This window comes from Haliaeetus leucocephalus, unplaced genomic scaffold (genome assembly GCF_000737465.1).
Source record: "Haliaeetus leucocephalus isolate CR32 unplaced genomic scaffold, Haliaeetus_leucocephalus-4.0 Scaffold228, whole genome shotgun sequence".
NCBI lineage: Eukaryota > Metazoa > Chordata > Aves > Accipitriformes > Accipitridae > Haliaeetus > Haliaeetus leucocephalus.
The window spans coordinates 14306782-14330054 of record NW_010972664.1 but is presented as its reverse complement, the minus strand read 5'-3'; the positions used below and the strand labels follow the sequence as shown (position 1 = coordinate 14330054).

The 23273-nt window shown below is 37.8% G+C and overlaps 1 protein-coding gene across 1 annotated transcript in view; it reads left to right on the top strand.

The window, feature by feature from the left end:
• The window catches only part of ALCAM (activated leukocyte cell adhesion molecule), a 35652-nt gene extending 13035 nt beyond the window's left edge, over positions 1–22617 (top strand). The window contains exons 6-15 of the mRNA XM_010567324.1: positions 283–410; positions 2169–2298; positions 8013–8125; positions 9033–9168; positions 9244–9377; positions 10847–10979; positions 11710–11748; positions 12027–12144; positions 19154–19268; positions 21022–22617. Of these exons, the coding sequence (XP_010565626.1) occupies positions 283–410; positions 2169–2298; positions 8013–8125; positions 9033–9168; positions 9244–9377; positions 10847–10979; positions 11710–11748; positions 12027–12144; positions 19154–19241 (1019 nt within the window). The 3' untranslated portion in view covers positions 19242–19268; positions 21022–22617. The remainder of the gene's footprint in view (positions 1–282; positions 411–2168; positions 2299–8012; positions 8126–9032; positions 9169–9243; positions 9378–10846; positions 10980–11709; positions 11749–12026; positions 12145–19153; positions 19269–21021) is intronic.
• Positions 22618–23273: the final 656 nt, after the last annotated feature.

The following is a 23273-nucleotide window of genomic DNA, read 5'->3' as shown; positions in this document are numbered from 1 at the left end:
AAGCACATAACATGGTTGTAATCATTGCTGTTTCAGTTACAGGGTTTTTTGTGAAGAAAAATGAATTTTATATCATCTGCCTTCTTTGCACTTACTTCATTGGCAAAAATACAGAATGTGAGATTAATTTCAGTTCTTTTATAAAAAGATCTACACAAGCGAGTACCTTCACCTGCTTGATGATAAAATCGTGTACTCTTCGGCCATGAATATCAATCATATGCATAGTGTTACTGTGTGTCTTTTTGCAGAAGCCGTTAAATGTGTACATTATTTTCACAGATCCAACAGAGAAGGTGACTATTCAAGTGCTGTCACAAAGTAGTACCATTAAAGAAGGCGATAACATCACTCTGAAGTGCTCAGGAAATGGCAACCCTCCTCCACAGGAGTTCCTGTTTTACATTCCAGTAAGTCCTGCCTCACTGTCACTGTGTAGTGAAATATTCTGTATCATCCCTTCCTACAGACATTGCTACATGTCAGTGTATACGTGATTTTATAACAAATGAAGGAAGGAATCCAATGTGACTAAAACTGAAGATAGACATCAGCCATTACATCAGACTCTGAGAACACCTCACCTGAGTTGGCAAAATATTTTGAAATAACCTCTCCTTCCCCCCGCCCCACCCGAAGTTTTTGGGGGTTTGGACCTACTAAAAATTGCCAGGCTTCATTTCCCGTCATCAGATATTTTGATAAGAAGATAAGAAGCAGTTTTGACTAAAGCAGTTTAGCATCTTGAATAAAACCATCTCATCTGTTGTCATAACAGACAAAGATCCAGCAGTGAAAGTACAGGAAATTAATTCAGCTATTTTTTTGGACTTTCACAGATGAATCTTTGTGCAATTTCTTTTCTTTAGTTAATTAATTAATTGTTTGGTGGCATAACAACATAAAAAAGAACAAGTGTGACAGCACAGGAGAAAGTGTAGAACGAATCTGTCAAATGCATAAGATGCAGTTTGAGAAAAATGGCTTTGGTACCATTAACCTGCTTAGTATTGGTGAAATCCACAGACAGATGTGGCTTTATATTCTAAGATTCCTAGTCCTGCTTCCCGTGTCCTGCTTCTCTCTCCTATTTTATATCCTTTTTTTTGTTCCTACTGCAGTAGTGAGCAGAGCTGATCTTGAAAGCATGCCACTGCTTTTGGCCTCTCTCAGGTATTTCAAAAAACTGCATGTTGCCCTTTGAACATAATCCTCATCTATTTTGGACTCCTGGCATCTTTGAATTGCTGAAGAGCAGCAAGGGAAACCAGGAGCTGAAGTCCTCTTATCTCAGAATAGCCATTTAGATTCAGTGAGTCATCCTAGGAACTCACTATATGCCAGGGAAAAAGTGCATGGTATCTCTCCTTGCTCCACTATCAGAGTGAGCGAGCTAAACACCCAAGTTTGCCTTATCTTCAGTCTCCCTGCTACCTGATACTAGTCCTTCCTCTCAAGGAGAGCTGGAATTGGTGATTTCTTTGCAAGACTCATGGGTAGCATAAATCTCTTTCTGGATTCAGAGATTCAAGTAAGGGTTTCATTCTGTGCTTGTTTCAAAGTTGATCTAAGTCAGTCAGTTGTAATCAGGGAAACTGGGGAACTGGACAGCCAGAAAGCAACACTTGCTGGCTAATTCAAAACACCAGTTTCTGTAGATAACTGCATATAAGGTAGTGTATGCCCTAATAGGCTCCATACCATGATGTGGCTAGAGCAAGGCTTGCTTGTGCTGTTTAAAAACGTGTAATGCAGCACAGTTTATTTCATGATTTCTCCTCAACTGAATATATTATTTCAGATACAGATTTAGAAACACATTTTGTTTTGCTGTTGTGATTTCTGCAACACTCTTATTCATAGTCAGTTTCAGTCTTTTGTTTTCTCCCCTTTTTCTTTCTGCTAAACTTTCAAATTTTGTATTTTAATGTCCTCTTAAAATAAGTTAGTCATTCAATTAAAAGAGTAAGCTCTTAATTGTAGGTGTCTTTTAAAACTATGGTGTCATGCAGGAAATTAGTATTATTACTAGGTAACTACACTTCAATGATGCTGTGTCTATACATATTTTGGAGTATTTTACCATCCTTATAATAAAAAAAATCCGCACAAAAATTGATTTTCTTAGCAGGCCTATACACAGTAAGTGTTTTGTTTTCCATCCACAGGGAGAAACAGAAGGTATAAGAAGTTCAGACACTTACGTAATGACAGATGTGAGACGAAATGCAACAGGAGAATACAAGTGCTCTCTGACTGACAAAAGCATGATGGACTCGACCACCATCACTGTGCACTGTAAGTCATTGCATTTCGTACTGCTAGTTAGGATACAAGCCTATCTTGGACCTTCTGGGATGGTCTCTCTCTCTGCTTTACTTAGGTAGATTAGTCCAGTTAACCTACAGGAGAACTGAATGATGTGGTTGGTTTGAAGTAGTGTCAGGTCATTTTTATTTTTTCTAATGTATTTCTGTTTGAAAACCTTAACTTTCTCAATTCATTGGCTTAGATACAGATTCACTTCATGTAACCTTTGTATAGTGTATGATATTGTTGCACTGTCACATACAGTGAAAATTCTGGTATTTTATGTTTCACTCATGTGAACTTACATATGGCAAATTATTCTACTCCAGCTGTACCTTAGAAGGTACTCAAACACACAAGCTAGCTCACAGTGGTATCACTGAAGGTCATTCTTCATAGTCAAATTCACATTAGTCTGATATCTTTTCATCTTCTCTTAATGAGGTTAACGTGTGAGGAGTCTAGAGATGAGACTTAGCAATTCATTATGTTCACATAGGACAAGTTGCTTTTTTCACTTTTCCCAGAATCATGAGAGCTAGAGAGCTCAGTAAAGTTTCTTTAGCTGGATACTAGAGTATTTACTCACACTTTATCAGCACCACTTTAAAAGCAGCCATTGAACTGGTTGAACCATTGAAGCAATGGTTGCTTTTCAATGGTTGCTTTTAATCACTTTATGTGAGAAAACAAGAGCAGGAACTCTTTTCAAACTTTGCTATTCTATCACAGGCTGTGAAATGAGACTCAGGCCGATGGTACTAGGTTTCCCCTAAAAATACCGATGGTCTGTAGTCTTCCCAGTAGCATAAATACCTTTAATAGTTTACAGGTTCAGAGGGGCATGATGGATAATGAAGTTTAAAGTAGTTATACTTTATATAGAAAGAAACTTCATGTTTGTATACTTGGTTTTGATTTTTTTTTTTCTTGGAAGAGGTACAATGCATGCAGAATATATCTGTACATGAATAATTACAGTATTCCTTTTAATGAATATTTTGCATTTAGTAAGGTCATCTGCTGTTTTCCCACCCGCCCCTTCTCTTTGCCAAGAGTCAGGGTATGTAAGATCTGAAGAGAGCTCTGTACTACTGCCGCTAGCTGCCCAATATAAAGGTGGTTTGCTGTGGTAAAACTGACCGTTCTATTTTACTCCAAGTGGATTGCATGTCTACTTCTACTTCGATAAATAGTTACTCTAAAGAATGGCTTCCTCAGCTCCAAGTTATTTATAACAAGCCAGTTTTCCTTTCTCTGCTATTTTGTCTGCATGTCAGAAGAGCTTTACTACATGAGAAAAGCACATATTTTCTTGACAGAAGTCTTTCCAGTGTTGGCAGCTAGCACAGCTATTCAGAACTCATAGGTACAATCTAGTACCCTACTGCTTTGCTTCACTTAGGGTTCATTTTGTTTTGTTTTGTTTTTCTTAAAAACCTGTATCTGCAATAAAGCCTTTGCTTAAGTGAGGCGCAGTGGCCCGGAGGAGTTCTGTAATTCCTGAATGCCCAGACCATACCTTGTCTTTAAGCTACTTTGGTGTCTTGCCTTATGCTGGTCTAAAGACTTTCTGCAGCATGTTTTCTTGTGAGGAGAACTCCTCTGAAAAAGTCATGAAACTTGTAGATGCTTTATAAAAACCTCCTTCATCTTTCACTTGCTTACTTTATATTAATTTTCCAGCATAACTCAGTAATTTTTACTGCTTTCTCCTTCTAATGCACTTACATATTTTCGGTGTTAGATCTTCAGATTTTTTATGCCTCCATGATGTTTTTTGTCCTCAAATAATACTTGTTAATGCCTATCAAATTCTACTTTTTCTCCCTCTTTTGGTTTATTGCTTATCTTTTCACATATGGATGAATATTCCTCTCTATGCTGTTACACTGAAAAAGCCTTCATTCTGAGTCAAGGCTTTTTGTTTCCTCACATCTGATCTTGGTGCTTTAGATTTTTTTATTTTCACTTAAAACAAACAAACAAAACCAAAAAAACAGGCAATATAATAATTTTAGTTTAAATCTGAGAAACTATTTATAGTAATTTATTACTTTTCAACTGTAGTGCTTTTTCCCAAACAGATTTTATTGAGCATTGTAATTACACTGGGTCCTTTCAGTGTCTAGGTAGGGAAAGCTTCTTGCTGGTATGAAAATACATTAGCATGTTATACCCCTTAAATATTTTTGTAGCAAAATATTCTGGCTCAATACCAAGCTCTTTTTTTCCAAGATGAATGTAAATTATGAGATTCACAGAAAGCTGAAAATTGACATTAAAGCATCCGAGTTACCCATAAAGTTTAGGGAAATACTTTATTTATAAAGCAAATTGAGGGGGGGAGAAAGAGTCCCTTCCTTACCAACAGAACATAAGGGACAAACTGGACAACCTGAGCTCTTGCCCCTCAGAGCAGGTGCAGGATCTGTGCAGCAAGGTCCTAGTTTAAAGTCCAGCAGAACAGAGTGCTTGCGGTTGGCGTGATTTGTCCCTCAACAGAGGGAGCAACAGAACAGGATTTGTGTTGTACGCTTGGGTTTTTTTACACTACGTTGTTAATTTTTTGCCAGCTCTGTTCCTTGAGTGAGTTTGCCCAGGATCAGATGAGCAAAACTGGCAGAGGCTAGGAAGGAAAAAGAAGGGGGCTGGGGCAAAACTTGTTTGCGACCACTTACACGGCTACAGAAGCATGCCCTGTGCGGGGCAGGGAAAGCCCCTGGCAGTAGAGGACACGCGTACCTTCCCTCAGCTAGGAAGAAGCAGGTGACTGTTTCAGCCCACAGTTCCTTTTCTTTCTCTCTTGCTAGAATTGTTTCTGCATGTAAAACCCAGTATGGAGTAGGGCTGTGGAACTTCTTCTTAGTGATGCATTGCTTTCTGCTAGGATGTGTTTTCTGGGGAAATAGGTTTGCAAACCTTCCAGTAAATGAAAGGTTGTAGAAATTTAGCATTTGTGTTTCTCCATAGGTATTTTTTATAGTCTTTTCTTGTGCTACAGTCTCATTGGAAATACAGGTGAGATCACCTTTTGAATGTTGCATGGAAAAAATCTATTCTCAGTATACTAGGAGAAGTTTCTGGTTGTCTGCTAGAATACTTGGGGAGTTCAGACTACAGGCAAATGCTGTGCATAGTTTTCCCAGTTGTAGCACAGTTTTCCATCGGAGACCTCCTTTAAATGCTGGGAGCCTCTCCTCTATGTGCAATACTTTCACAACGGAAATGTTTGCTCCAATCTTCCCCAAATTAATTCCATACCTCTCTCACATGATGTGGCAATACATGCAGAACGCTTAGTCTCTTCCCTGTGCCACTTGGTATGCAAAGACAGCACTGAAATCAACGCAAGACTTCAAGTGAGACCACATGAAGAGCTACCATATATTGAAAATGGTGCCTCATGAGAAGTTTGTTTATGAAGAACATTTCAAAGCCAAACAGGAAACATATGGAAAATACCTGCAACAAAGTTTTTCTTTCAGTGGCAAAGAAAATTAATTTTGACACTCTTCTGTATGCAAGAAATATTTTCTCCTCATACTTGATACTAAGCAGAGATTATTTACTAATGGAGGACATCAGTTGAAAGGTAAAAGTATCTACATCGCATTTCTTTGTGGACCCTACAGATAAACTGGCAGAATATTAATCCAAATCAAGTTGCTCTATGTAGAGTTTCAAGAGGGGATCCTATGTTAAACGGTAGCTTAATTCTGTACTTGCTTGTAAATCACCTTACAAATACTCCTCTGAGCTATGCAGTTCATCTCACACACTGTAAATTTTCCCGAACTTCTATAGCAACCAAGACCACTGTGTGAGAGGGATTGTAGTCTCAGTTATACCACAAAAAGGGGGGAGGGTGCAGGCATGCTACCCTGGAGGAAGACTGGGTTGAAGGATTGCTCTGGGCTCACTGTCAGTCTTGTCTGAGATGAAGGCCAAAAATTTAATGAGTTTCTGCTTCCTGTGGCGTATGTGAGAGGAATCCCTCCTGTATGGTCTTCAGTGATGTCTTGGGTTTGAGGTGCTGTCTTGCTTCAAAAACCAAAAGGTTTAAGTACATGTTGAAGGAAAGTCACCTTGAGGGGGGGAAAAAAAAAATCTTAGCTTTTTCTTCAACCACCCCTCTGCCTTGGTAGTATGTGCTCAAGAGTAACAGAGCAAGAAGAAACACATCCCGTACAACATCCAAATCTCTATATAAATGCTCACTGGCTGAAACTTGTCCTTTTTATTATTTCTTTTTTTTTTTTCTTGTGGAAGCAATGGTAAGATCTGGAGAATCTTGTTAGTTTGGCTGCACTTACTAGTTTGGGGAGGCAGGGGGAGAAATCCCCATAGGAATACAGAAACACAATGCCATTTTATCTCTTCAGTAAGATCTTTGCTTTACTCATGCACAGATGAAAGTACAGTTCTTGTGACCTCTCGGACTAGGCATTAGATTCATAACAGAGCCTAATAGTACAGAATGGACCCTGAAGTTTGGCCTTTAATTGCAGTGGTGTTCCCAGGGCAACCACTGAATGAAGCCAGTAGCTAAATTCACTGTTTTCCCTTTCCTCTACCAACTGTGATTTTGCCTCCAGCTTTTTTTTTAAACTCTGCTTAAAAGCCAAAAGGATGTTTTGCAGTCGTCTTCCAGCAAGTACTATATTCATGATGAAATCATGTGTGCTTGCCATTTGAGAGAGTGTGCGTGCGCACACATCTGTGATAAGTCATTTGACCAGACAACTTGGCTTACAAGCAAGGCACTGAGAGGGGAAGCAACATAGAGGTTTAGCTTGGCAAACTGCTTTTTTTCCAGTGTAGGATTTTTTTTTTTTTTTTGAAAAAGAAATCACTAGCCTGCCAAATCCATATACTAAGAAAAATCTAGAGCAGTGTTTCCTGATCTTTCTTTTACTGGCTCTCACCTTGCCTTGCGTCGAACACAGCTATCACTGACTGCAGTTTCCCCAGAGCTGAAACAAGTCAGGCAAAGCTTGGACTCAGAGTTACACAAAAAAGGCTTTTTAAGTTACAAATGAAAACAAATAAATCAAAGGGCCTCATGTGCGGCCCCCCCCCACCCCTGTAATTCAGACTCCTCACCCCTTCAGTCTGTATCATGTCTCTTGCACCCTGTATTTACCATCCTCATCCTCTCCAGATGCTGAGGATAAAAATCAACTTATTTTACCAGATTTGAGAAAGTTACCCCTTGTCCTCCAATCCTCTTCTCCACACTTAACTTACTATTTAGGTTGATCTGTCCTCACCTGCATGAGTCCTCCCCTGAAGATAACATTTCTGCCTGGGCCGTAGCAAGCTACCCTCACAGCAGTCTGTGCTTCCCCTTTCAAGAGGCACATACCGCTATGTGAAGTACTCCTTCAGCTTCTTGTACCTCCTCTGTCATTCCTTCAGCAGTACAAGGTGAAAAAAATGTATCTATTTGTCTAGTGTTTAGTGAGTTTTTGCTTTTCCTTTTAGCCTATAATTACAGCAAAAACGTGAATGTTCTGCAATGCCTATTTTAGAATAATTCTCTCTTCTCCCTCACTTGTAAAATTGACTTAGATTTTATTGAAGAAATGAAATCTTGAATTTAATGAGTGCAATTAGTCACATTTTCTTTCCTTGGTAAGCCTTTGAAATAGGCCAGGCTTTTTGAGATTAGCTTCTGACAAATGTTCTTTCTATCCCAGATTTGGATTTGCAGCTTACTCCTAGCGGAGAAGTCACAAAACAGATTGGAGAGGCCCTGCCTGTGTCGTGCACGATTTCGTCTAGTAGAAATGCAACTGTGTTTTGGATAAAGGTCAGTAATGCATCTACTTCACACTTCATCTGAGTGTTCACCTCTTCATATCACTGCTGCTACTTCAGAGTTTTGGAAGGAAGCCATTCATTGGGCTTTTTAAAGAATATTGTTAAAATGGGTCTTACACATATGGCTAAAATGAGAGCTACTGACTCAAGCTGATGACTGAAAATCAGTTACTGTAATTATTGGCTCAGTTTTCAAATGGAGAGCAGTAATGTCTACTGTAACACAAATACGACTTTTTTGAAATGGTCTATACAAGGCCCTTTGAGAATCAGGTCCCTCTAAGAAGGAAAGCTCATTTGGAGGAATTTGGATTCATTAATAATTGTTTTCTCAGGGGCAAGCTTGGTCCTGGTTCCAATAAATGTAATAAAAGGGCAAAGCAGGTTGAGAGATTAGATGTTATAGCAACTGATGGTCAGTGGCTGGTGAAAAAGGGAGCTATCATAGATGGTGGGTTTAAATTAAACCCATACTGCTGGAAACTAAAAATAATCATTACCTGATGGTTGTTTAGTAGCATATGTTGATTTCATAAGCCTGGCCTAGAGAAGAGTTGTCTGTGTCTCAAACGGTTTGTACCACTATTGGTTTTGGCCAGCCTACTAGAAAAGCTCAGAACTAGTAATTGATCCCATCTATGCCCTTGATTTGAAAGCAAAGTTGTTCAAGAAGGGAGGTGGCTTTTATAAATCCCCAGTAGTTTCCACTTTTCATGCTCTTATGTTGCTGTCAGCTACTCAAATGTAGTTATTTATTAATGGGGGAACACTTTAAGAGTAAGGCTCTAATCTACCAAAGCATGAGAAAAATTCTATTGATAGTAGTCACATTTGTAACTTAGAGGTTAATGTATTCTGAGTTAGAATTCACAGAGATTAACTCCTTACTTTATCAGGACAATACCCGAATGCAAACAAGTCCATCATTTTCAAGTCTTCAGTATCAAGATGCTGGAAACTACATCTGCGAAACTACTCTACAGGAGGTTGAAGGGTTAAAGAAAAGAAAGACGCTTAAACTTATTGTGGAAGGTAAGGGAGCAGGTAGCTATGATTATTAATTGTCCTTTTCAAACAAAATGGTTTACTGTAATATTGTTCTTGTAGGAAAACCTCAAATCAAAATGACAAAGAAAACCAACACAAACAAAATGTCTAAAACCATTGTCTGCCATGTGGAAGGTTTCCCCAAACCAGCAGTGCAATGGACAGTTACTGGTAGTGGAAGCATCATAAATAAGGCAAGTATATTTCTTATTACTTTATTCACTAACAGATAGTACATAGGAGGTACAATTTAAAATCAAGGAACATTTTCCAGGTACTGAGATTGAAGAAACTAAGTGTATTTCGTTTATCGAAGAGAAGGTTAAGTGGTAGCTGTAGCTACGTGGTACTTTCATGGATGATTTCTGATGATAAAGGTCTTTTGAGTAGAGCAGGCGATAGCAGGGAAGATCTGCTGGCTACAAGACGAAGCTGGAAAGAAAAAGAAAAGGTTACAAATGAAATATGCATTTTTAAGTGAAAGTACTTAGTTGTTTTATCTGGATAATGTGGTGATTTTGCCATTGCATAAAGAATTTATAAATAATGATGGAACTATAGAACTTACATTAGAAAGCAAATGAGTACTCAATATAGGCATTAACTGGGTGAAATGTAATGAAATGTGGCAAGTACAAGTCAGAAAATCCAGTCAATATAGTTCCTTATGGGCTTTGCAGGTTTTATCCTGATTTTTATAGTTGTTTTTGTATGGTTATACCTGTTGTTTCTCACTGGAAACAGAACCATAATGCAATCATCCTTGGGGAGAAATATAGAGTACCGATATGCAGCAGGAAAAATACCTGGAAAATAAGCAAACTGAAGTATTTTCATATTGGTTACCAAATCACATGCAAAGCATTGCCACATTTTGCCTTGGCAGGAAAAATAAATGAGACATCTACACAAGCAGTCAGAGCCTGGAAGTACAGTGCACAGTGCTCCTGTAGATTTCATTACTCCATTAGGTTTTGCTTCAATCCTACAGAAATGATGTATAGCTGTCAAAATTTGTCCATTTACTTGAAGCTACAGGGCAGGAATTGTCTTGAAGCCATACAAATGATTGAAAATAATTTTCTCTGGACATTGTATTAATCTAAGAATGATGTACAGCAAATTTAAGGAACAACTTCACGTCACTTATTACAGATACTGCAGGTATTAGTAAATACATGTAGCTTGGCAAAATAATGCTTAGTGTAGAAACAACTTGGAAAGCTAGAAAGTGGGAAACTTACAGTGATTATTTTCATTATAAAGACATAAATGAAAAACAGCGAGATGGAAAAAAATGAGACCTTAGGAGTTTGGTTTTGGGTTTTTCTTTAAGAATTTTGTCACTGGGAATATTTTTTAAATAGTCAGAAGAAACAAAAGCAAATACAGAATGTGGTTAACTGTCTCAAAAATGCCTCTTTATCAGTGAGCTTACAGTGCACACTAAATGTAGCTATAACTGGATATCTTGGCCAAAGTGGGTTTTTGCAAATATTCACATTACCATTTAATAAAATAATCCATTATTTCTGTTGCTAAAATTGAAATATTAGTTGAAAGTTATTTCCCTCTGAACATTTTCAATGTGTAATACAGGTAATGCATGTATTGTTCTTTGTATTTTTCAAGGATACTAATCTTCATTTTTTTACCTTTTCAGACAGAGGAGACCAAATATGTTAATGGAAAATTTTCCAGTAAAATTGTAATTGCTCCTGAGGAAAATGTGACTTTAACTTGCATTGCAGAAAATCAGCTAGAAAGGACTGTGACCTCCCTGAACGTCTCTGCTAGTGAGTGTCTTCTGAAGACCATTTCCTTATAGTGTCATATAAAGTACCCATGCTTCACATTCATATGAAGAGTAGGTCTGCACAGTAACGTTGATACTAAGATATTTAACCTTTTTGTCTTAAGTCAAGCAATTGTAAATCCACTCTGGATCAGTAGTACATTGATGGCTTTCTGGATAAAGTCACTTAGTCTTCATGACTCTCTAGGCTAGTTATCTCATGTATGCAATATGTTATTTACAAAAGTAAATAATATTACAAAATAACATTACAACATGATAGTACAAAAATATTGCAAAATAATACATTAGTTATGAGACAAAAGAATTTATTACTAAATTAACATCATCTTTTAGTCCCCCAAATTCCAGTTTATTATTACTGGTATGACTTGACTCAGAGCAGAAATCAGCCATACTGGGCTTTAATCAAACATCACTTTTCAGTGACAAAAGGTGGTGAGGAGCTACAGTTTGTGGAAGAGAAGCACAGAAATACTGAGTCAGAAATATTTCTGAGATTAATATTACAGGTTTTGAATAAGATTCTTCAATTTGATATATTATAGTTACAAAGGAAATACTTCTGCTTAAAGATAAGATTAGTTGCCTTGTTGTTTGGCAAACACTGCATTAAGTTTCAGTGTTTCTGTCATTGCCGTAAACAGGCAGTTAAAGGTGATATTCAGGTGTAACACATTTTAATTTAATTTTAACATTATTTGTTTCAGTAAGTATTCCAGAATACGATGAGCCAGAGGATAGAAATGGTATGTATGGTTTTCTATCTCCATAACTCTCTGTTGATTGTCACAGTTCAAGACCTATTTTGTGTCACTGAACAATTTCCACAGTCCGTCAAATTTGGACTTGATTTGAAATAGCTGGTGCCGTGATTGACTAAGAATGTGACTTTCTTGAAGCTTTAAATGTGTTTTTAAGAACAACGCCTACTTTTTTTAAATTTTGACTTTCTGACCCCTTTTCTTGTTTCTGACGGAAATTCTTTATCATAGGTCACCTCATTAACTTTTCTTCTTTGCTTCAGATGACAATAGCGAAAAGGTTAATGACCAGGCAAAGCTAATAGTGGGGATTGTAGTCGGTCTTCTGCTGGCTGCTCTGGTTGCAGGTGTTGTCTACTGGCTCTATGTGAAGAAATCAAAGTAAGAATTTATGGAAAACTTGATACTAAATAGAAAAAAGAATAATGATAAGCAGAAATGTATGTTTACCTGTTTTCCTTCCTGCAGCATTCCAGTAGCCTGAGTAGGGAAAAGTTGTTACAGTATGTGCATTTAACAGAGAAAGGAAACTTGGTACTTCTGATCAGCTTGTCCTAATGCTTAACAGGACTCATCTCCTGGAGGTGGTGTTCCAAGACTTTTCATAGATCATCACTTGTAATGAGGTTCTCTGTCCTGACAGCCAAGTCTGTGCCGATTCTTGCATTTAAATATAGTACCTGCTACTTAATGGTGGGATGTTACCTCTGTGTGGCTTTACTGGTACTAGAAACTGTCTTCATTTAGAAGTTGGGTAGCTCGTTTGCTTTAAAAAAGGAATAAATTACAGAATAAGTCTAAACCATCTCAGGGAGAAGAGAGATCCTTAATTCATTTGTTCATATGTACTCTGAGATCTCTGAAAAAGTCGGTAAAGATAGACCTTGTGTTGCTAAAAATCTAGAAGCTATCATCCAAGTTAATATGTTTTAGCCATCCAAGGCATAGAACAGGATTTACCAGTGAGGCCTGCTTGCTTTCAAGTTTCTTCACTATCACACAGGCTCACTTTTAGAAAATAAACAGGATCTCAAAAAGTAACCATGTTTCTCCATTCTTTTAAAGATGGCCACGAATGTATGTCATTTGGCCTTACACATTTGCCTCCAGGGAGACCTGAGGGCAGGCTTGCTCTCTGAAGGGTTCCTTACGCTGCTTCTTAACAGGGAAGATTAAGGTGCATAACATGCACAAATCGGTACAGCTATAGAAGCAATCTTAAAGTTCAGTTGTTCTTTCTGTGACCTTTCATTAAAATTAGATCAAATGAGATCTAAAATATACCAGTGGGCTTTTACTATGAACAAATGTGTTTTCACTGATGTGAAAGTACAACAAGGAATTCTCCATCTGCTTGAAAATACTCTTTTTTGGATAATACATAAGGATTTTACTACAGCCATAACTGAGTAGGTTTTGGAAGTTTTTCAAATAAAGAATTGCTATAAATTACCCAAGCACAGAACCACATTCAAATATTAAACAGGGAAAAAAAAAATATTTTTTGCAAAGCTTATGCTTTTTCTGGTAGAAATTAAAAAGTCATAATAAAGTTGAGCTCTTCTTCCCACACTTTGCTACTAGTATAATAATGTCTAGAATAATTTTCTTTTGTCTCTCCTTTTTGAATATGAGAATGTGGAATCATGAAAATGTGGTTCACTGGTTTGAGTTTTTTTGGAAGAGGTGGTTTGGGTATAAGGAGGGCAGAGAAGGTAAAGTATCTTTTTTTGTACCATTATGTAGCATGGGGGGAGCTAAGAAGAATCATAGAATATATAGCATGTCCTTTGCTTACTTAAGATAACTTTTTCAGCTTCAAAGATAGGATACAGCATATTCTAAATGGACAGCACTTCTTTTCCTTATGCTCAACTTCTCTTCTACAAGCTTAGAGTAAAAATTAGAGCTAGAATTGATTAGACAGGTTCACTGGGAACAAAATAAAAATCCCTTTATAGTTAAATAATAGTCTCCATATTTGATACATGGTTGCTGGCCTCTGAAACCCTTAACTGATGCATCATCACTGACACTCTTCTGTTCTCAGCATATATTTAAGTTGATCTGTTGTTATCCTCCCTGCTTTCTGCATGCCATAGTTGCAAGAGCAAGCAGAGTGTCAGTACTCATTCTGACAAAGTTTTCATTACGAATTATAGCCTAGAAATCAAAGTAAACCTCGCAAAAAGCACCTTACACCTTGAGACACAACCTGTGTCTAATCACAACCCCTCCATCTCCATACAGGCCAACAGTTAGTAGTTATTTTTTGAACCCACCCTTGAACAGTAACTCACCTAATCTCTATCCCCAAAGTGACGCCAAAGGAAAGTCTGAGAAGGCAGCAGCACAGAACTTTCCAAGTCTGCCGAGGCAAGAAAAACATTACTTTTTTTCATTATTGGTGTTGTGGTTTGTATAATCTTCTATTGTCTTGTCATCCACACTAAGTAGGAATTATATTTGTAGCCTTGGAATATATTCACAATAAGTCACTTACATAGTTATTCACTGCCTCAGCTCCACTTGATGCAAAAGCTGATTACTGCCACATATTCTTTTCACTATGAATATTAGCCCATAAATCAGGGACTCATCTGTATTCCACATCCCGCAACAAGCCCCTCTTGAATAAAGAGTTGAGGCTACCTACCCCAGCATGCCATGTTTCTCCTTCATCTGAGCAGAAGGCCAAAGACTTGTTTTCTACCGCTTTCTCCTTTTTCCAAAAAGGATATTTTTAAACTAATTTGCACCAAACAGAATATAACTTAGCACATCAGAATATTTCTAAAATTTTTCTGTCAGACCTCAGTTGAGTGATTCTAGGACACCCATCCTCAGTAAATCCTTCATAGATGAAATTTTCCCCTTGCCAGAAACAGCTGAGAGTACAGCAGAAATTAAAGGTTTAGAAAGAAAATAATGCACCCAGCACCCTGTGTCCCTGTTCTCTAGGGATGGAAGTTTTGTCCCATTTTTGCTTCTTGGGTTTGGAGGTGCACAAATCTCAAGTCACATGAGGCTAGATCAAGGTTAAAGTGGTTTAAAATGCAGTGAACGAAAACTCAGCTGGGCAAATTGAAGCACAGCAGCAGTCTTAAGATTGTTCATACTCAGAGCACACCAAACTCTTGAAATTCTTCTTAGGTCACAGTAATCAAGAATGTTACTAGTATCTCTGAAACTGAACACTTGAAGCATAACAATTCTGCTTTTCTGATACTTTATGAGAAATAAGCATATGAATCCAAATGTGGCAGGACAAGTATGTAGGACACTTGCTGTATGTTTTGAACAAGACTCAGCATTTGTATTGTTTTTCATGCAACTCCCTTCCAGAGAGAAGACAAAGTTTCAAGTATCTCTGAAAGTGTCAGTTCATCTCACAAATCTTCTATAAAAGCGGCACAAATTTAAAAATAGTCACTCATTTCTTGATGACTGGAATATTTTTCTGGTATCTCTGCCTTTTTTCCTACTGATGGACATTTGAAAATAATTGGAGGAAGTGGAATGCAACATTGGGGTAAATAGAAAGAGGTTGCAGATAATCCAGATTTGGATGTATAAGACTGTTAGCTCCTAGAAAATCTTTTGCAACAGTGCAGTTTAGTGTCTAACATGCCTTTCAAAAGTAATGGAAGCTTCAGTGAAATTCGTGGCTCTTGCCTCCGCACCCAGAACTACACCAATGTGTTTTCTCTTACCTGTCAATCACTATCGCAAGCCCGGGTAACAAGGACAAAGAGCACGGCGGCTTTCCTTCCTTAAATAGCGTTGAGGGTAAGGCCTAGACTTGTGAGATTAAAAGAAATCAGGAATTAAAACCCAACCACAATTTCTGGGTCATCGATATGCAGTCTGTGTTTACACTACAGCAGGCAAAACAATCGAGGTGGAAAATGGTCTTTATATTAAAAACAATGCTATGAGCAGTATCTAAACAAAATCCATGAAAACAACAGCCCCTCAGCACACAAGCACACTCCAAAGAAAACTAAAAATCTCACTTTGGTACTACTTACAGAGAGATTTTGATTAGGATTCCCTGAGGATAATTATTTTCCTGAAGAGCAAGCATAGATAAATGTAAAATACGAGTCGTAATTGTAGCAAGAGCTCAGAATGAGCCATGTTTTACAAATGAATTTAAAAAAAAAAACAGTTGAGAGACATAAGTAAACTCATATTCATACAACCAACTTCTCACTCTTCAGAACAACATGACCAGAGCATGCTAAGGTGTGGGCATTGTTTGTGGAGCTGTAGATAATGTTGAAGTGTGTGAGATGGCCAGGGCAAAGTGGGCTGTCTTGCCCTTCTTGGCAAATCGTCAGGAATATTTCTGTCCGTTCGGACCATGTTGCCCAGCTGCTCAGATATCATCAGGAAGTCGCTCTTGAGTTCCAAATAGAGCAAGCTGACAGGAGTTAATGCACAACAAAGTAAGGAACAACTGTTGTTGAATGTTAAGCTGGCAAAGGACCATTTGTCCTGTGCCTCAAGTCACCTCAGGAAGCGATGGAAACCACGTTTTGAGCCATTTCTCTGTTACAAACCCAGGCCACGTCTGTCGAGCCCTGAGGATTGGTGCCATGCCAGGGTCGCCTGTTCCTCTGCTGTTGGCAGAGCACTGCCAATGGATCACACTGCTGCAACTCAGTGCAAAATTACTCTTCTGTCTCTTGATAACACTATTTAGATAGCACTAAAAAGGGCAGCAGTATTGCTTGTGCTGAGGTGGTGAATCTGCCTGGAGATCAGGATTTGGGGAACAACAACAACAAAAAAAAGTCAGCACGATCACCGAACCACCAGAATTAAACTGCTGTATTTCAGTCTCAGGCACTGAGAATCTAAATCCGTCTGATTGTCAGACGTGAAAAACTGCTGCTGCTCTCATTTCAAGCAAGCGGTATATACCATCCTCCAAAAGAGTTCTGGATCACCTGCCTCTTTCAAAGTCAGAGTGCTGCCTTTTAAATCTCCCATTTTCACGCATTTTGGCTTTAGGAAAATAGAGGTGACATTTAGTGAGGGAAACAATTTCACTGAATGCAGAACTAAAATAGAACACTTTAAAAATCAAAACCTGATCACATCGCAGAATTTCCCAGGTTTAGTCATGGAATAATTTTAACCTAATCAAAGACCAGTACTGCTAGTTACAGTTCCCTCTGCTGTTAAGTGTCAGGTCATGTAAGATTCAATCTGCTTTGGCGACTGTAAAACTCTTGATAAGAGGCCCAAAAAAAGGATCACACTGAGCCATGCCAATAGTCTATCCAGTCCACTCTCTTGTCTCCAAGAGCAGATGTCAGTGGTTACATGAGGGCAGATGTGCATGATACTGCTTTCTTGCCTCCAACTCATTTCAGCTCAGGTAATTTTGCTCAAGTCCAGATTCTTTCAGCTTTTCATCTCTTTCCTTACTGTCTCCAATTTTGTAAGACATTCATGGAAAAGAGTCATTATAGCCATGTGACAAGCCAAATCCTGTGCTCTACCTAAACCAAACATTTTTTTTTTAATTTAAAAAAAAAAGTTTTTTAATTTTTACAGGATTTATTTGTTTGGGCGGTTGTTTCTTTTTTACTAGTATTAAAGATATTTGTGAAAGGTTCTTAAGATTGCAAAAGGTCAATCTCTACCAAAGCACTGAATTTTCTTCTTCATTGCATCTCACATCCTTTTCTCCTGTGCACATCATGTGTTTCAGGTTTTGAATACCAGAAAAAAGTAGCAAGTTACTGCACAATAGAAATTTACCACTGTAGAACAAGTTACTTTTGCGATACAATCTCAGCATTTTAAAAATCACATTTGCCTGCGATAAGCAGGAGTTCAGCTCTTGGCAGTAAGTAGGTTTTCAGCACAGACACCTTCCTGTCAGCCACACAAACGTAACAGAGGCACTCTAAAACCAATAGTAAAAGGTAAATGCAGCTTTGAAGCATTAAAACTTAGAGCCACGCAGGAAATAACCTACTCTAAACCCCAAAAGATTTTAGAACGGTCCCATTCAGTGTAACCTGTGGGATTTGGGGCCCAGAAGCCCGTGCCCCCCGGCACTCCATCTCCAACGCGGCTCCCCAGCCCAGAGAGCAGCATTTCGGCAGCGCTCCCCTGTACAGGTGCTGAGGGTTGGGCGCGTGTGCATCCCACCAGAAGCTCTTCTGGGACAAGAACTAAACTGTACTCTCTTAACAGTACTGTTCAAGGCTACTTCCACTCAGGGCACACGTAGTGCTTAGCCACTGCTAGCGGCCTTTGCTCAGATGGAGGATGTGCGCAGAAACACTCCGCTAGCAAAAAATTCAGATCAGCGGTCTTGGGAGGTACATACCTGCATGGTGTCAGCGTGACATGTCACACTATCTTGCTAACCTGTGTCTTCATTGTATTTTGCAAGTCCGTGTCACTACGGGTCTTTACCCTGAAGCAAGGGTGAGCATATGCATGAATCTGTCACAACAGACGTTACTCTTCTGTAGGGAAAACAAATTATCCGGAGAGAAAATGCCTATACGATAATCTGCTTTGACACAAGGGATTTACTTTGTCCCACTCAAATACATTTGCCCATTTACATTTTAAAAATTGCGGCCTTCAAAATGTTATCGCAGCACTGCAGGAATCTTTCACCTTGGCAGACAGCGCGAGGCTTCTCACACGTTAAATGAATGGCGTAGTGGTTTTATTGTGCTAAGCTAAGCTAAGCACTTAACTCATTAATTCATCTCCACTACTTGCATTAAGGAAGACCTGCTATTTTAAATGCGGCATACCTCTTTTTTTCCCCCCTCAAACATTTACACAATCTCTTCTTTACCCGAAGCTTGTCAGTCATAGCTAGCACAGATCTAGAAGCCCAAGTGGGGTTTTTTGGGTGTTGCCAGAATTTTCATTAATTTCTTCACATTTGAAGAGCTTCCGTTTGGCACGGGCTCTGAAAGTCAATTACTACAAGTACACAAAAGATTGCTATGTTGATCAAGATATCTTAGCCACACTTGTAACGTTTTAGTACGCCTTAAAGCAAACTCTTGTTTATTGAAACAAGCTACACAATTTGTCAAGAAACATGGATCTGCACAACTGGTTCAACCTTACTAAGGATCTGCTAGCTCAGAATAATTCTGATTTCCTCAAGAAGTAAATCAAACATCCACAGCCCTACTGCAATACTTCCTGTGGTACTAACACCAGCGGGGGAACTGGTGCTATTGGCCTATTTACAGACATATGCAAGCCTATTGCTCTGCTCAGAACAGAACTGTAAGAGTTTTCTGTTTCACTGAGAGGGGAGGAGACAGTGGTGTTAATCTGAGGATGGAAGAAAATGCTGTAGACGTGTAAAAATGACCTTATTTTTGCATTATAGGACAGCATCAAAACACGTAGACAAAGATCTTGGAAATATAGAAGAAAACAAAAAACTAGAAGAAAACAATCACAAATCTGAAACTTAAGAGAAAATGTGTCAGTCATCATTCCAGGTAAGCATTTCGTATTGCAGCATTTAACACCTCTTTGTCCACCATTTCTCTCTAGTGATCACAGTGGTAGCTTGGAGTCTGTTGCTCACCTTTCGGAGGTTAGGCACTGGAGTGATTTCGAGTGGTGTAGTATTAGGACAGACAGACTCAAGCCCCTAGCCAGTGGAGAATTCATACCTGCATACGCACATATTAAAAAAGCCTGACATTTAGACATAACTTAGCACTTGGCTTTATTTTAATCCACATATGTGGGGAAATGAAAACACAAATTAGTATAATGTATTGCTGTGGTATACGCATGTGTGTGTATGTGTATGTATATGAAGAGTATGTTTAGGTATAGTTTAGAATGTTTTGAGTTATGACTTGAAATGTTCACAGGATCCTTCTTCCCTTACTGAAAGCAATAGTTTCTAAGTCCTTGGTCAGCTTGCTTTATTCGTCATCACCACAAAAGGCATGAAACTTTCCTTAGAACAAAATCATTCTTTTACTCAAGTCTTCACATACTTATACTACTATCGATTTTATCCTGGAAAGAGACACTGTATATTAAGTTAGTAACAGGTATGAAAGTTTCCCCAGCTGGGCTCTGTATAAAATAAACTGTATACAAATCATTAGGTAGATGCGGAAGTTCTGTTAGGAATTACCGGAGCACTACAAAACACCAACAGCACCACCCGCTGTTCACATGTATATACACCACTGCTGCATCTCTCCTCTTAGTACCCAAAGTAGGGGTTTAGACCATTTTTCTGGCCAACTAAGGCCATTTTAAATTAACACTGCGGTAGCACAAGAGTGTGGAAACCAGCTAACCATATAGAGGTTTCCCAAGTTAGTCATCAGCTGTTCTTAAAAATGAGAGTAGTACGTGTTCAGTGGCGCTGCGTCGCGAGTTCCTCAACAGGAAAGCTGTAGACGGCCCTCATTTTCAGTGGTCTTAAGTAAATAGCATTGGATACCTACTTGAGGCAGCAGGGTTGTAAAGCCTATAGTGGAATTATGACATTTCACATTTAGATAAAATGTTTCTTATTTAAATAAAGACAGCTCTCCTTAATAATTTCAATATGTTAGTATTGTCTGAAATTTTAAAGTACAAGGCACTATTTTTGCACTAAATTTTCAGCATTCACTGAATTATAGAGAGTGATTATATAGTATATAAAGAGATGTAGCATTGCTGTATGCACTTTGCTAGCAATATCACTGTTTTACTAGTTTGGAAAAGGGAATTGGGAATACCAAGAATTATGCCCTATGCATTATTTAAAAGTGGAAAATAAGTAAATTTGGATTTTGAAAAAGTTGCAGTGTAAATAGCCAGCATTTCTACTGCAATTCTATGGGAATATTCTCTAATCTTTTTGGTTAGGGCTTGTTTTGTATTTTTTTTCCGGACCTGGTACCTTCTGCAATATTGAGGTGGTTAGATGGAGCTGAAGTTAGCTGGGGGTTTTTATTGAACATAGGAGTTCAATAACATCCTGTGCCTTCAGGGCAATCTTTTACTCATTATTTTTATTTCTTCAGATCAGTAGATCTACATAAATGAAATGGACATAAATCCATTACTTACCAGATAAACTTACTGGATTTACTGAGAACAATATTGCAGCAGCTATTCTTATCGTGAAAGAAAGTACCATTCATGTAGCTGTTTATTTGAAGGTTAGATACTGAGTAGTTATGTTGGTTAACATATTTTAAAATGTTTAACTGGCTTTGTCTTTCATACTTTCAGAGAATACATATAGAATTGAAGCATGAACGTGGATTGTATTTAAACATATACAAAGAAGTGACAGCTATTCATGGTTCAAGTATTAAACAGATCATACTACCAAGTTTTCAAAGGATTTTAGACACAATTATCTCAAGCTAAAAAAAACCCACAAACTAATTTTGGCAACAGCCATGATAATAGGTCACCATGTTGTGTTCTGTTTGAAATATTTTTTTGTAAATGTCTGCACTGAAGATTTCTTTTTGTTTGCCTTTATGTAAATTTTTTACGTAGCTATTTTTATACACTGTAAGGCTTTGTTCTGGGAGTTGCTGTTAATCTGATGTATAGTGTAATGGTTTTATTTCAGTTGTTTTTATGACACCCTTTGAGCAGGTACATGTCTAATTCTGATTGTTATCAGTGAAGCCTCTGCTTTGTAGCAAGTACCTAGAGTGTAAGATTGTCTTAAAGGAAAATGTCAAACTCCTTTCTCGTTCTTTGAAATCACACTAAAGAGGAAGGGTGACAGCTGTGACAAGAATAAACTAAATTGTTAATAGAAGTGAACATTTAAAAAACCATGCAAAGCTAAGCAGCCAGAAAGGGAATAAAGAGTTTCCACGGAGAAGCTGGGTATTGAGCAAGGAACACAATGAAAATTTCCTAGCCTATGTAGACTGTGGCTAATAATCATCTTCTTCTAGAGCAAGACACACATTTTATTGATATATTATCAGTCGTCTTTCATGTTAGAATTAGGATAAGGAACTGGAATTCTGGATTAATTTTAATTCCTTTATGTTATCCGCTGCCTTAAAGTACTGTACCTTTTCTTCATTTCAAAAAGATACCAGTCAGAATTGGAAACTTTTTTAAAAAGTGGTCATATCAAAGCTGCATTTTTTTTTCCACAAAAATAGAATATATATATTTTTTGTGTGTTTTTGTTAACTATGCTACAGATATTGAATGCACCTTGAGATAATTTTAGTGTTTTTAACTGGTACCTAATTTATCAAACAGTACATATAATTGTAACAATGAAATGTCTATGTATCTTTAGTTACATTCAAGTTTGTAACTTTATAAACATGTTTTAATGCTTGAGGGAATTTTTAGAATGGTACTGATAAGAAAATGTTTTAGGGTGAATGGCCAATAGAAAGTTGTACTTAAGGGAGAGAAGTTTCAACTTATGCAGGTTGGTTAGTTTCTGGAAGAAAGTAACAGGCAGCTTTGATGGAGAGGAACAGTAGAGTAAGCAGAACATCAGGTTTCCATTTACAAATATCCAGGGAAAAAGTAAGTTTTTATAGACTGGTAGGCAAAAATAAATAAATAAATAAATAAAAGAATAAGATGGACGTTAGGAAATGTATTTTGCCACTTTTGCATTATTTAGGGGGAAGAAAACACTGTTACTTGTAAATTTGTAAAATGTTAAATGTCTGGGCAGTAGTGACTGATGTCTTAATAAAAGCTTCCTGTAGTGCATTGGCATGGATTAAATACATAAGATGTCCTATAAACTCTATGCTGTATAAAATATTAGAGGGAAATCCTGTTATATGCCTCTAAACTTTGATTTGTTACTGTTTTATTTGGCAAAAAGAAAAAAAATAATAATAATCTTGGTCAATATTGAAACCAAAGTAAAATGGGGGAAAAACCAAAGTAATTTGTTTTGCATGGCTAAGCCATTCTGTTATCTCTGTAAATATTGTGATTTTTTTCTTTTTAGAATTTTGTTAAAAAAATTCTAAAATTTTTAAACACCTGTTTTTCCAAAATAAAACGTGAACACACAAAAAAGTTACTTTATATACAAATATATCTTTTTCTTTTGGTGCGAGAACACTGCCAAGTGATACACATTTTTAAAAAAAAAAAGAAACCCACAGTGGGCGTGACTCTAAACAGGTAAAGTTGCAAGAGAGTGCTGTGAAGGAGTGTGCAAACACCACCTATCTTTGTTTATAACACTACAAATAGTTCTTAAATACAGAGAAGAAACCTCCAAAGATCATAAGGGAAAGCATAGGGAAGGGCTGAAAATTTTCATACCACTGTCTGGGGAATACAGGGGAGAGGAGAAGAAAAAAAGTCCTTCGACTTCCACAGCTATGAAAAAGGAATAACAGCTCCTCACCTTTTGGCATTCTGCTAGATCTCCTATGCACTTTAAATCATCAGTCCTGGGAGCCGGGTTTTTCACTGCTCCGAGTTCACTATAGGCACGTTTCAAGAACCAAGACCGCAAAAGAATT